Source organism: Geotrypetes seraphini, chromosome 5, assembly GCF_902459505.1.
Source record: "Geotrypetes seraphini chromosome 5, aGeoSer1.1, whole genome shotgun sequence".
NCBI classification, from domain to species: Eukaryota; Metazoa; Chordata; class Amphibia; order Gymnophiona; family Dermophiidae; genus Geotrypetes; species Geotrypetes seraphini.
The window spans coordinates 146,941,543-146,956,869 of NC_047088.1; the positions used below are offsets into that span (position 1 = coordinate 146,941,543).

Sequence of the window (15,327 nt, forward strand, 5' to 3'; positions counted from 1 at the left end):
AATACATCTAAGCCAATAATTACCTTTTTTAAATACTTGGCCAATCTGCTGTTCAAAGGAAAGTTTATTATCAAAAAGGATTCCTAAATAGCGAAATTTAATTTAATAGGATCTTACCATTCTATTAATCCAACAAGTAGTGGGGTTATTTTAAAGGGGGGGGAGTTAATAATTAGACCATGAGATGCCAACCAATCTGCAACAATAGACACAGAGGATTGAAGAGGGGCTAAATCTATATTACGCAGGGCAACCGGAAAGATCAGTAGGATGTCATCTGCATATACAAATGCCTTAATATACTTTTCTTGGATTATAGTCAATAGTGGACTTAAAAAGATAGTAAATAATAACGGAGATAGAACAGAGTCCTGAGGAACTCCACAGGTCAACTTAAACGGAGGTGAAATAGATGTAGATGAAGTAAAACCCTTAAATGTTCTTTCAAAAATGATTCAAACCATTTTAATAGCAAACCTTTATTCCAGTTATTTAAGTTATTTAATAAGAAGTTCATAGTCAATCAAATCAAAGCCGCAGAAAGGTCTAAGGCCAAAAGAATTAAATTTCCAGCATCTAGTGAAGCATGCAGTGCACTGTTCAAAGCTGTTATAGTGATCTCTGTACAATGGGTATTTTGAAACCCTGTCCGACATGGATGTAATACTAAAGTATCTTCAACAAATTTCACAAGCTGTTCAAATACCACATATTTCAACTATTTTTGAAATAATGCAAAGATTAGATATAGGATGATAATTATCAAGCTGAGTGGATGATAAAGCTGAGTTTTTAATAACTGGATGCACTAGCATAGTAAGGGGAGGGTGCCAGGGGTACAGGCCGCCCCAGGAGTAGTCTTCCTAAGGGTGCAGCAGCGGCAGCACCCCTCCTCCTCTCTGCCCTGCCCTCCCTGCTCACTCGTTCCCCGCACACACCCCTTGCCTTCCCCCGGCGCGAGGTAGCTGCCAGCGTCGGTGCTTTCTGAAGTAACTTCTGGGACCCGCCTAGGAAGTGACTTCAAAAGGCACCCTGAAGAAGCCAAAAAGGTACAGGGAAAGAGGAGTGGGGGGTGCATGTGGCCACTGACTGGATGTACAGCTTTTCTATTCCAAAGGTGCATAACCTGTAGAAAGGCTCATATTAATTAACCCCCTCTTCTATTAAACTGCGCTAGCAGTTTGTAACGCAGAAAGCCACGCTAAATGGCCCGCACTGCTCCCGACGCTCATAGGAACTCTATGAGCGTCGAGAGCAGCACGGGCCATTCAGTGCGGCTATCTGCGCTACAAACTGCTAGCGCAGTTTAATAGAAAAGGGCTTTAGTGTAAGATGAGCAGTAGTAGTCCATGCCTTGGTATTTTCAACCAGTTAAAAGGAAAAGGATCTAACCAAGAAGCAGGGCAGGATTAATTTGTCGAGGGCCCCTAGGCTCACAAGTACACTAGGCCCCCTGCCCCACCCCACCCCACCATGCGCCCAGGCGGAAACAGGAAGCTGCATCAGAGGGAAGCTTTGGGCAAGCAGCACCACTTGCACAATTACAGTTCTTGTTGCCTTTCTTACCCGCGTTGCTTGCTTATCTTACTTTCCGACGATGGGGGTGCCGCGTTGCTGATCGGGGTGGGGCCACCTTTGCTGATCGGGAGGGGGCCTGCATTGCCAATCGATTCTGGAGGGGCCCATCGCCGTTTGGAAAAAAAACAATGTTGATGCCCTCCTTCATCGGGCCCCCCTGACCATTTCAGGCCCTAGGCACGTGCCTACTTGGCCTATTGGTAAATCCTGCCATGCCAAGAAGTAACCTGTACTTTAGAAAGCATTTGCGATAATTGAGATAAAGAGGGAATATGAAATGATCAAGCAACTAGAAGTTTATCCCTTGAAAGCGCATGCCACTATAACACTGCACACAAATATATGTGAAGGAAAAGGGTCTCAGAAATTAAAAAAACCAAAACCTTCCTAAAATCCTTTATGGATATATTATTGCAAAAAAAGTCTTACAGTCAAAGGGATTATAAAAACAGAAAAAGAAAAATAGTTTAATGTAATTGTATGGCAAAGAACAAAAAATATGCTGTTCCATACATCTACCACCCTTTCTGTAAAATATTTTTTCCGTAGATTACTCCGGAGCCTATCTCCTCTTAATTTCATCCTATGCCCTCTCATTGCAGAGTTTCCTTTCAAATGAAAGAGATTCAACTCATGTGCATTTACATTATGTAGGTATTTAAACGTCTCTATCATTATCTCCGCTTTCCCAACTTTCCTCTAAAGTATACAGAGTGAGATATTTAAGTCTGTCCCCATACACCTTATGATGAAGACCACAACCCATTTTAGTAGCCTTCCTCTGGACCGACTCCATCCTTTTTATATCTTTTTGAAGGTGCGGCCTCCAGAATTGTACACAATATTCTAAATGAGGTCTCACCAAAGTCTTATACAGGGGCATCAATACCTCCTTTTTCCTACTGGCCATACTTCTCTCGATGCAACCTAGCATCCTTCTAGTTTTCGCCATCACCTTTTTAACCTGTTTGGCCAACTTAAGTTCATCAAATACCATCATACCCAAGTCCCGCTCTTCTGTCATGCACATAAGCTCTTCACTCCCTAATCTGTGCCGTTCCCTCAGGTTTTTGCAGACTGTGTTGGGGCTAATGCTGGTCACTTAGTAAAAGGGTCTTTTCATAGGTATTTCAGTACGGCTTTTCTGTTCCCTGTGGGCTTTCTGCTGAACTGAACTGGACCCTGTCCAACATGGGGCAATAATCCTATGAAGCCACCCTCCCATGTAATTCTGGCTTTCTTCATGCTTTGCCACCTATTGTAGTGACAGCCCTTTGAACCAGATGAATTGCAGTTTGTGCCAGATAAAAAAAAATATATATTGGCAAAATTTTTTCAGATTGTTTTTTGATTTTTCTGAGTTTTTTTTTTTTGTTTGTTTTGTTTCAAATATTCATTAAAAAATATTTTGACTTTTAGGGGCCCTTTATCTAAGCTGTATACAAGTTAATGTAGGAAAAAAGGCTTAATTCAGGATATGCTAAAGTGTTCTGTGTTAGTTTTGCAATCTGTATGTGAAAGCACTATGGGGCTTATTTTCAAAACATAAATACGTCCTAAACTGTCACAGAAAGAGTTTAGATATCCAGGCAAGCAGGAAACATCTAAGTCGCATAATCAAATATTTTTAAAAAAACAAACATACATCCAGGAGTGCTGGATGCCCAGCGAAAGATGTCCAAGACATGGGTGTTACGTGGGCATGACGTGACCATGGTGTGAACGTGCTTAGAAACTGGATACCAAGATGATTTATTTGAGCATGCTCAAAGATGCCTACAGTTACACCCATTTTAAAAGTGCATAAGGTGAGTCTTTTGACCCACTAGCAATCTGGTTGAGTTGGAGAGCTAGAGCCAAGCGTTTGTCTGAATAACTGCAGTTACTGAGTGCTCGATTACTTGTCTGTGTCCCTGTCTCTACCTTAACCTAATCTGCCCTCCTTCTCTGACTAACCTATTTCTCACCCCACGCCCATACCTTGCAGGCCCCTGCCAACCCACGCAGTGGCATAGCAAGGGTGAGTGGTGCCTGGGGTGATGGCGCCCCTGCCCCACCCTCTTCTCTGCCCCCCGCTCCTTCCTGACCCCCCTGCTGTGCACGCATCCCCTTCCCTTCCCCCATATATTTAATTTTCCCAGTGTGAGCAGCATTACGAACTTGCAGTCCGTATCATATCTGCTCTCCCTCCGATGTCACTTCATAGGTACGGGACCTGGAAATGACAGAGAGAGCCGACACCAACACAGGCTGCAAGTTCATGATGCTGCTTGTGCTGGGAAAATTAAAGAGGTGTGAGGGAAGGGAAGTGGTGCATGCACGTGGCAGGGAGGGGGGCAGGAAGGAGCAGGGGGACGGAGAGGAGGACGGGTGCAGACACCCCTAACAAGACGATGCCCGGGGCGAACCTCTCCCCTTACAATGCTATTAATCCCACATCCCCATCTCTCCTACCTGTCTCTCCACCTCTCAATCCCCTTCCATTTCCATTTACTCACTAACCTTGCTCTCTGTCATTATATTGTCAGACCTGACATTTTACTGCTAATTTTAGTTTTAGACCAGATTTCTGTTTGGTAAAATAATAATAGACTTCTTAATTTATCAAAATCATTGGCTTGTTGGATTACTGGTAAGAATCCTGCTTCGAAATTAAGGGCTCCTTTTATCAAACCGCGCTAGCAGTTTAACGCGTGTAATAGCGCGCGTTAAACCGCCGGCCACGCTAGCCGCTAACGCCTGCCTTGAGCAGGCGGTAGTTTTTTGACCAGTGCGGGGGTTAGCGCGTGATTAAAAGTCACGCGTGCTAACCCCACTAGCGCGGCTTGATAAAAAGGAGCCCTAAGTCTTTCTGTCTTCAATAAACCTCTTTGTTTAGTTACACAATCTAAATATATAAGTGTAATATTGGATCAGAGATTATCTTTTGAACATCATATTTCAGCTGTTTTTATTCTTGTTTTTATTCTTTAAGACAATTTTGTTCGATTCATTCTTTTCTTAATTTAGATTCACAAAAGATCATTATTTATTCTCTTATTTTATCAAAATTGGATTATTGCAATAGTACTTATGCAGGTCTTTTAAAGATTCAGATTCATAGATTGTAAATGATTCAAAATATGGCTGTCTTTTTTCTAATGCTTCTCGATTTGCTCGTCTTACACCATTGTATCTTCAACATCATTGGCTTCCAATTCCTTTTCATATTCAAATTAAAATTCATGTTTTAACTTTTAAAACAATTCATTATAATAATAGTTCAGTTTATCTCTCTTCTCTTATTAGTTCTTATTGTCAATTGAGACTTTTGCATTCTTGGAATGATCAGCATCTTCAAATTCCTTCTGTTTATGCAGTTCATTATAAATTAACTAGAGAAAGATTTTTTCTGTGTTTCACCATTCTCTCTGGAATTCTCTTCCAAATACAGTACGTTTTGAATCGACTTATTTGAAATTTAGAAGTCTCTTTTCTCTTTGATAAAGCCTTTTCTTTTCAGTTAGGTGAACCTGGTCTTGTGAGGGTTTACTAACAAAGCAATCTGCAGAACATTTTTAATCTTGTTTATTTTTTCTTCTTTTCCTTTTAATTGTAATTTTGTAAATTGCTCTGTTATTTCTAGAATTGTACTAGAAAAGTACATATAAATATTTTAAAATGTAAATCTGTACATGTACATTTCCTCTTTCAATCCAAACCCCCAGGAATATGTCCTTTCACTGTGACAAAAAATATACTCACATTACTCACTGCATTTAGAAGAGCAATTTTCAAACAGTTTCACTCAGACAAATTATTTTGAAAATAGGTCTCATTATGTGTAGCGATTCTGGCTTGTGGATCTTGTTCACTGGCGACTTTAAACAGTATTGCAACAGGAGGCACGAGTTGCCATTTTAGATTTCCACCGATTCACTCAGCTTTCATGGCAATGAGATGGATCTGATGGATTTTGAGTTAATGTAAATTGTTCATACTGTTGTGACTCATGCAAATTCATTGTCAAATCGAAAATTGACGTATTTGCATAACCTTCACTGTGCGTGTGGAAGCATTTTGGATGCTGACACTTAGATGAAGATGTGAAGCGCTTCATCTAAACTAAAAGGTATCAGAGCAATAGTTTGCTCAAATAGACAAATTACCCACATCTTCTCAGACATGCAGTTTAAATGAGTTTCTAATACTTTTCTTGAGCTTTCAATTTGCTGTTAAGAACATTTTTCTCATTTTTACTTACTAAGTAGCAAATATAAATCAGAAGACAGGCTCCTTTGACATTTTTATTCTACTAAAACAAATGGGCAAATGCAAGTCCATGATACACATCAAATTCTACTTGACAATTAATGTAGGAAATGACCAGCTAGAATGATTTTCTATTCCAGAGGCTAGGGATAAGGAGAGAATAGGTGACTTAGTGGTTGAGACCAAAGGCAGCAGAACACCTTTTTGAATGGGGCCAAAGAAACCAGCCTTTGGCACAACCCTTAAAGCTCCTTGATGAGTATTACTGCTTGGAATAAAGAATTGTTTGGGTCCTGGTCCTAATGGCCCATCCCTTGCTGCTGCCTTTGGCTGAGATTCAGAAGATCTGCATTCAAATCTTGCTTCTGTACTGATGCTTCTTGAGACCTTAGGGACCCTGAAGCCATCGGCGCAATGTGCAGCGGCGGCAAAGAAAGCGAACAGGATGTTGGGCATGATAGGGAAGGGTATTATGAGTAGATCGGCGGACGTCATGCCGCTTTACAGAGCAATGGTCAGACCACACCTGGAATACTGTGTCCAACACTGGTCTCCTTACCTAAAGAAGGATATAACCCTGCTGGAGAGGGTGCAGAGGTGAGCCACAAAGCTAGTAAAAGGTATGGGAAATTTGAGCTACAAAGAACACCTCAGAAAACTAAGCTTGTTCACCCTTGAGAAGAGAAGACTGAGAGGGGATATGATAGAGACTTTTAAAATACTAAAAGGTTTCGACAAAATAGAGCAAGAAGCATCATTATTGACGTTGTCAAATGTGACTTGGACGAGAGGTCATAGACTGAAATTGAGGGGCAACAGGCCCAGGACAAATGTCAGAAAATTCAGTTTTACACAGCGAGTGGTGGACGCTTGGAATGCTCTCCCGGAGGAGGTAGTGACAGAAACCTCCATTATGGGATTCATATGCAAGTTGGATGCACACCTCCTTGCAAATCACATTGAGGGATATGAGAAAATAAGATCTTCATCAGGGAACATCTAGATTGGCCTCCGCGTGTGAGGGTCACCGGACTGGATGATTCGGTGAAGGCATTTCTTATGTTCTTAAGTTACTGAGGCGCTCAAATAGGCTGTAAAGGGTTGTAAGCTCTCTCAGGCAAAAACTTATTGTACCTTAGCTCTTGAGGCATTCAGTTTTCCAGGTGCCTCCTTTCTCTCCTTCCCAGGCACCATCATTCCCCTTACCTAGACTGGAGTCATTTTGGCCTTTTCTTTAAACATAGTGGCTATCAGCACTGGTTACACCAGTGTGTCGCAAACTTTTGCCACCGCGGCATCTCAAACCCACGGTCATATCTAAAGGACTTCTGAGCATGCATGGATGTTAACTGGTGATGTCACCACATGTGCGTGACATCACGTCAATGTCCGTGCATGCTCAGAGGCCCTCCAGACGCGGCCCTCAAACTGCCAGGTTTTGGAAATCCTTCCATTGCCGGGGGGGGGGGGGGGTTAGAGAGGAGGGCAGTGAGAGCTCCCATCTCACCACAGCACACCCCAAATTCTTGCTGCGGCACACTATTGTGCCGTGGCACACAGTTTGTGATTCACTGGGTTACGCAGTCTTAAAGCTGTCCCTGAATTTTTTAACCATATGTAATTTAGTGGGCAAGTCTATAAAAGACGCTAACATTTTTTGCATGCTTTATGCAAATAAATGTTTAGAATGCTAGCATATACTTGCATATGTGAATGTGTGCACATATGTGCCTATGTACACCAAATTTCTGCCTAAGCATCCTTCTGTAAATCTTTTCCTATGAACAGAGCCTGGGCAGGGCATGGATGGGATGCCCATTTATGGGTGTACCTTATAGACTACTATAAAGCACATGCATAATTTTAGTATTTAAGCGTTCACAGTTACGCCAGCTCTATAGCTGGTTTAAGTATCCGTACCTAAAGTATATTTTAGATACATATATACTCGATTAGGCTAGTATTATATAAAATGAAGTAGGTTCCTACATTCCTTTATAGAATAAGCTCTAACTAGGCACCCTGTTATTGAATTACCTTAGGTGCTTACTGTAGCCCTTTAAAACCCCAGCCTATATTACAGGTGCCTAAGTTTTTTTAAGTTAGGCACCGCTAAGCATGATTCAATAATGGGTGCCTAAGTGTGATTAATGTGCAATAGGCGCCTAACTTTAAGCACCTTTTTTTGTTAAGTGCCAATTACAAAATCCAGCCCACAGTGTCTCTAGTCTGTGGAATATCTTTGTATCAACAGCTAAAAGGCAAACCTTTTCCTTCCACAATATCATGTGCAAAATAGGAAAAGAATCAGATAAAGGGCAGATCTTTGTGGCACACCACTGGTAACACCCTTTTCCTCAAAGTGAACTCCCTTCGTTACTCTACTTTGTCACTTGTTTCTTAATCAGTTATCAGCCAGCCATTTTTGGGCCCCTACAAAGCGCATCATTTTATTTATGTCTTATCTGTGTGGATTCACATCAAAGGCCTTAAGAATTTCAAAATTAATCACATATACCCGTGGATTTTATAAACAGCACCCCAAATTGGGTGCAGTTTTGAGATCTGTGTGCAAATAAATTAAAAAGCCATTAAAATCAATTATTGACTTTAATTGACTCTAATTTGGATTTGCATGTGGATTTAGCTGTGTATGATTCTATAAAGATTCATGCCCAAATCCTCTCATGTGCTACCCAAAAGGGGGCATGGCTATAAGAGAGGCATTGGTGGGTCAGGGACATTCCAAGGAATTGCACGCACTGTTATATAATATGGGAGCTGTGTGCTCAGGTTGAGCACCAGGATTTATACCAGGTTTCAGTAGGTATAAGCGTTATAGAACAACACTGAGTGTGAATTTTTCCTGCCACCATTTACTGAATCTGGCCAATAGTGCCCTTTCCTGATCCAGCTCTTAGGTCACCCAGTGAAAGAAATTGATAAGAACATAAGAATTGCCATACTGGGACAGACCGAAGGTCCATCAAGCCTAGTATCCTGTTTCCAACAGTGGCCAACCCAGGTCCCAAGAACCTAGCTAGATCCCAAGTAGTAAAACAGATTTTATGCTGTTTATCCTAGGAATAAGTAGTGGATTTTCCCAAGCCATCACAATAATGGAAACATGAAGTTGCATCAGAGGAGAAGTTTCAGGACAGCCACATGCGACTTGAGGAAATGCTCGGGCTGCTCGGAGACAGAAAAAAAAAATTTGCCAGCGAAGGTGAAGGGAAGGAGGGAAGGAGATGCCCGGACTGCGGCAATTGGGAGGGAGGGGGCTGCTGGACTGTGCAAAGGGCACTGAAGTGAAGTGGAGAGAGAGGGGGAGGGGAGAGAGGAACAGACGCTGAAGGGAAATGGAGAAGAAAGAGTGGGGAGCAGATACTTCATGGAAGTGTGTAGGAGAGAGGGGAACACCCTGAAAGGGTGGAGAGAGGAGGAGATGAGGGAGGAGTAGTCGCTGCATGGTAGTGGGTAGGAGAGACAGGGGAGAAGATGAAGGAAAGTGGAGAGGGGGGATAGTGGAACAGACACTGAAGGGAAGTGGGGAGGAGAGAAGGGAGCACATACTGGATGGAAGGAGAGGGTAAATTAAAAAAGGGTACATGCTGGATTGGGGAGACAGATACCAGATCTGAGGGGAGGAAAGGAGGAGAGAGATGCTAAAAACCACCTTGGGGAGGGAAGGAAGGATGGAAGGGAAGAAGACAGATGCCAGACTATGGGAGGAGCAGAGGGAAGAAGATGGGTGCCAGATTGGGGGGTGGGGGTGGAGGCACAGGTTTGCATGCTATCTGGCTCCCTATCAGTTCACTGGGCGTATAGCAGCTTGAGAGCTGACTGAACTTTCTAAAGGAACTTGCTCTCCTGACAGGTTCTGGCTAGAGAATGACAAGGTGGTTGTTACCCACGGTTAGCTGTGGGTAACCCGCCGAAACAGTGACAAAAAAAGGTCAACGTGAGTACGGGGACAAGGCCATTCACTGCCCCATGGAGCGGTGAATGGTCTTGTCTCCGCAGTTAAAGGAGTGAGCATGCGCAATGACCGTAGTCCCCCTCTCTCCCGCCGGCTGTGCAGCTTTGCATCTCCCTCCCTTCACCTTACCTTCTCTTCGTGGCAATTTCTATAGATGGGACAAATGATAGGTAGAAGGTGTACTGTATGTCCCATGCCATGGGACATACGATGGCAATGACATTTTTTGGAATGTCTCGTCATCTGGGACACACGATAGGAAAAAGTTAATATATATATATTTTTTTCCTTTTGGACCTGCCAACTCACCAGGAGCAGAAGAAGGAACCCTGAAAGCGTGGGAGCGTACTCTGCCCCTTCCCCCGACGTTCCACCGCTGAGCCAATAAAAAGTTCAGCCCCTAATGGCGCACTGTCTAAGGCGCACGTCAAAGGCACCTTAACGAGCACCTTTGCGAAGCGACCAAGAAGCAACCAAAACACAACCCTCTCAAGCCTGCCTAACCAGCCCTCACGAAGCCACACTCCAACACTATCCATCTACAACACCACAGAACACCAGAAAACGACTCTCAACAAAGATAGGAAGGAAAAAATCCTCCCCACCATTTCCCTCAACTACAATACCCACCACTCTCTGCGCCACAATGAAAACGACACCACAAAAATATCAAGCTATCTTACTGATCACCCTAATCCTAACCAACTGGAAGGCAACAGCAAACAACATCTCCCCAATACCAACTATATTAAACTCCAAGGGAATCACCCACCCAACCAGATGGCTCACAATAGACAGAAACACAAACTATCAGACCTATACTTACCAACCCACCAAACAAACTACAAGAAGAAGACCGACAAACCCTTACAAGACCAAAACGCAACCTCACCAAAGATCACTCATCTGCCTGAAAATTACTCAAATTACACAAACAGACTACACCACTCTCACATGTGCATACGTGAACATCAGAGCCATAGGCCCCAAGACAGAACACATAAAAAATTGGATAGAAGAAAAAAACATAGATTGCCTTTTCCTCACAGAAACTTGGCTTACCTCAGATTCAGACCCCAGAATAACAGAAGTCTGCCCTAAAAAATACAAAATAATAGTGGTCTGCAGAGAGAATAAAAAAGGAGGAGGAATTGCCATCATAGCCAAAACCACCTTAGAATTAAAAATACAAGACAAAACAACAACCCCATACATGGATCTGCTAGCTTGTCAACTCTCAAGCAAATCACTCAAAGGAACACTAACATGCATGCTCTGCTACATAACTCCAGGAAACTGGAACACAGCAAAACCAAAATTCGAAGATTTCATATACCAAAACTCATTAACGACAACCTACAACTTAATTCTAGAAGACCTAAACCTCCACCTCGAAAACCAATCCTACAAACAAGTTGAAAACTTATTATCATGCCTCAAGGCCTTAACATGCAAGATACTAGACCCTCAAGCCACACATGAAAAAGGATACCAACTTGACATTGCAGCCTACATGTCCCAACAGCCCTCTCAACCAGAAATCCATACATCAAACTGGTACTGCTCTCTCTGGTCTGACCATTATACGTACTCCTTCAAAATCAACTGGACCATAAACAAAAGCAAACCAATTACACAAAAAAATAACTTACAACTCACATCAACACATTGACCCCACCGAATTCTGGATAAAAACAGACACCATAATCCAAGACTACAACCCCAAAGACTTCATCTCACAATGGAGCCAGCTGAGTACAGCAATCCTAGATGAGCTAGCCCCAGAACAATCCAAAACCAGAATCCATAGAAAATCAGACAAATGGTTCGACAATGAACTGCTCCAACTCAAAAGGCAATGCAGACAACTAGAAAGAAAATGGAGAAAAAGTAGCCAAGATTCCACAAAAAAACATGGAGAACACTACACCAAAAATACAAACAAAAGCTGAAAGAAAAAAGAAAGACATACTACACAAAGCAAATAGAAGGACCTCAAAACACAAAAAAGCTATTCCAGTTACTAAAAGAACTCACAGACACCACACCACATCTAACCAATAACAACTCCCCCCTCCCTCAGCCACCTTATTAGCCACATTCTTCAAAAATAAGATTGCAAATATTAGAGCCACGTTTAATGGAACACCTACTCACCTAGAAGGGATCTCAACTCCCCCCACAGAGAAAGAATCAGTAGCAGCAGACAGAACCTAGTCCCATTTCTCACCTATACAATGGTCAGACCTCAACAAACTATACAACAAATACAGTCACGCAGCCTGTGACTTTAACCATTGCCCACCATACCTATTGAAAACCTCCAGCACGCTATTCCGTACTCTACTCCTACAATGGATACAAATTCTACTCACAGATGGACAGTTCCCACAAGACCTCAGTGAAATCATCATAATTCCGATCCTAAAAGACCCCAAAGGAGCAACGGACCAACCATCCAACTACAGACCCATAGCCTCAATCCCACTTTACGTTAGGCTAATGGAAGGCCTCGTAGCCAAAGCCCTAAATGTATACCTAGAAAACCACAACCTACTCTACCCCACACAGTCTGGCTTCATAACCAACTATAGCACGGAGACCCGACTAGGAACACTCATGGACATCGCGAGACAACACAGAAAGAAAAATCTGAACCATGGTCCAACCCATGTGGAGTTCCCCAAGGATGACCCCTGCCTCCCACACTCTTCAACCTAAACATTGCCTCCCTAAGCTCATACCTAGACAAACTAGGCATTACCTCCTAAGCAGATGACATCACCATACTCCTCCTCTTTGATCAACTTGAGCCCTCTATGGTAGTCACAATACACAGAACACTTGAAACAATAGCAACATGGATGAAAGTACACAAACTAAAACTTAAACCTGACAAAACAAACTTTATCCTCCTAGAAAACAGCAAAGCCTCAACCTTGACTAACCTAGTAATAAACTCGATCTCATACCCCATTCACCCCATGCTAAAACTCCTCAGAGTGTTGATAGACAGAGGCTGTACCATGCAACCACCAATCAACAAATAATAAAAATATCATTCGCAACTATGAGAAATCTAAGACAAGTCCGAAAATTCTTCGACAGAAAACAATTTCAACGCGTGGTTCAATCACTGATCTTTGGCCTAATTGACTCCTAAAACATACTATATCTCCCCTGCCCAGCAACCGCGATAAAACAACTTCAAACAATACAAAACACAGCCCTAAGACTTATCTATTCACTGAAAAAATACGACCACATCACAGAAGCGTACCACGACTCACACTGACTCCCAATATAAGCCAGAGTGCACTTCAAATTCCACTGCCTACTATTCAAAGCTATAAACGGAGACAGCCTTACCTACTGGAACAATAGACTAACTCAATTCACCTCAACCAGATACAGCAGAACCCATACAATATTCACCCACCCACCAACCAAAAATGTCAAACGAAGAAAAATGTATGACAACCTACTGGCCACCAGAGCAGCAAAACTGGACCGACAACTCACCAATTTGCTGACTTCGACCACAGACTACAAAACCTTCAAAAAAGAAACAAAAACCCTACTCTTCAAAAAAATACATAAAACCAATATAACACAACCAACTGTTATGCCTCAGCATATTACTGACATGTTCAGAACATATTACTGATATGAATCCTCAAGTCTGCTTACCTGACATCCTGACCTCCAAAGAACAGTAAGACCAAATGGTCTCTGCAATAACCTTGCTTATTTGAGATCCTGACTTCCTTTGTCTAAGTGTCAACTGGATAGCATCAAAGAGACAATAAAACTGCAACACCTCCTTGCGTATTTGAGATCCTGACCTCTTTAATCTCCACAGGACAGTAAGACCAGATGGTCTCTGCAATAACCTTGCTTATTTGAGATCCTGACTTCCTTTGTCTAAGTGTCAACTGGATAGCATCAAAGAGACAATAAAACTACAACACCTCCTTGCGTCCTGACCTCTTTGATCTCCACAGGACAGTAAGACCAGATGGTCTCTGCAATAACCTTGCTTATTTGAGATCCTGACCTCTTTGATCTCCACAGGAGCTAACATCCTGACCTCATTGATCTTCAAAGGACAGTAAAACCAGATGATCATCAGTAAAGACAGATGGGAAACTACATCAAAAAGACAGTGACAAGTATCTGCTATCTTGACCTCTTTTGACCTGGGTGTTGTCAAAACAGATAACAAAAGAACAGAACCGGCTGTCTTACTAAGAGGGCAGCAGTTTTTCTCTATAAAAGAGAAAAACTCAGCCCATAGAATTTGAATCCAGTTACGTTGCAACAAGGGACAGCCCGGGTTCGGTTCTCCTTTCCTATCAATCGCTTTGGGTTCCAGATTGTGAGGGATAGTGATGTCCGGAAATACGGTGATGTTATTCTATTTTAATATTTATCTATGCATGTAATAAAGTGTTATTGTTTAAGCTTTATATTGTCTGGGTGCCTTTCTGAGGGTTACTGATCATCCCATTGGGCAGAAATAAGTGACAGAACAAATTGGTACCAGGGAGTGGGGTTGATCGATGTGGTCAAAAAGGCACCAGATGAAACATGGGGTTGAGGGGCAGGCCCCCAACCTCTCCATTCCGGGTTGGGATGACAGCATTTATAAATTAGTAGCCACTGAGTGGTCTGTCGAGGCAGGATTATGTGAATCCTGGACTTTTGGAAGTGGGGATCCACATGAATTATGTGCCTCTTTACAAAAGGTAAAAATTACAAAAGGAAAAGAGCGAGAGGGAATTTCTAGACGAGGATGGATGATTTTAGCAGCATGGAGGAAGTTGCATGAAGCTAAACATGAGTTACAATCAAAGTTAGGGGAGCTGGAAAAGAAAATGTGTGAGCAACAGAATGCCATCACAATGCTACAATGTCAAAATAAATTGTTAATGGATAAGGTGAACACCTATCAAAATGTAGCCGAAAAGGCAGCTGTGCGTTGTGCTCAATATAAATACAAAAAACGGAGGGGGAAAGTGAGTGCCAAAAAGGTTAGGACTTTGCTTTCCCATCCTCCGGATGATTGGGATCCAGATAAATGGGATGGGGATATTTGGGATTCCAATTCTAATACCAGTGAGGAGGATATATGTAATGAAGGAAAGCAGGCAGAAAGCTTAGAAGCAAAACCAGTAAGAAGACGAAGATTACAGGGAAATCTGCAGACAGGAGAAAATCTAACTAGAAATGATGTTATGGAGGACTTTACTCAGCAAGAAGTCATGGATATTATGGCACGCTTTACACAGCGGCCCGGGGAGCCACTAATACAATGGGTAATTCGGGTACAGGAGTTGGGCACAGCAGGGATTATGTTAGATGCCACAGATGCCCCTAAATTTGTTCGAATTAGTCAAGAAGCAGCAGTACAAGATGCGCTACGGGAGGATCCCGATCCGACAAATTACAACCAATGGTCTTTATTAGAGGTAATTGGTAAGGGTGTCACGAGGCGATATCCCCTTGAATCTGACTGG

At 42.5% G+C, this 15,327-nt stretch overlaps 1 protein-coding gene across 1 annotated transcript in view; it reads left to right on the forward strand.

Annotated features, from left to right (window-relative positions):
* Positions 1–15,327, forward strand: part of LOC117360394 — an 81,357-nt gene that overhangs the window by 61,816 nt on the left and 4,214 nt on the right. The window contains exon 4 of the mRNA XM_033944105.1: positions 14,557–15,286. Within this exon, the coding sequence (XP_033799996.1) occupies positions 14,557–15,286 (730 nt within the window). The remainder of the gene's footprint in view (positions 1–14,556; positions 15,287–15,327) is intronic.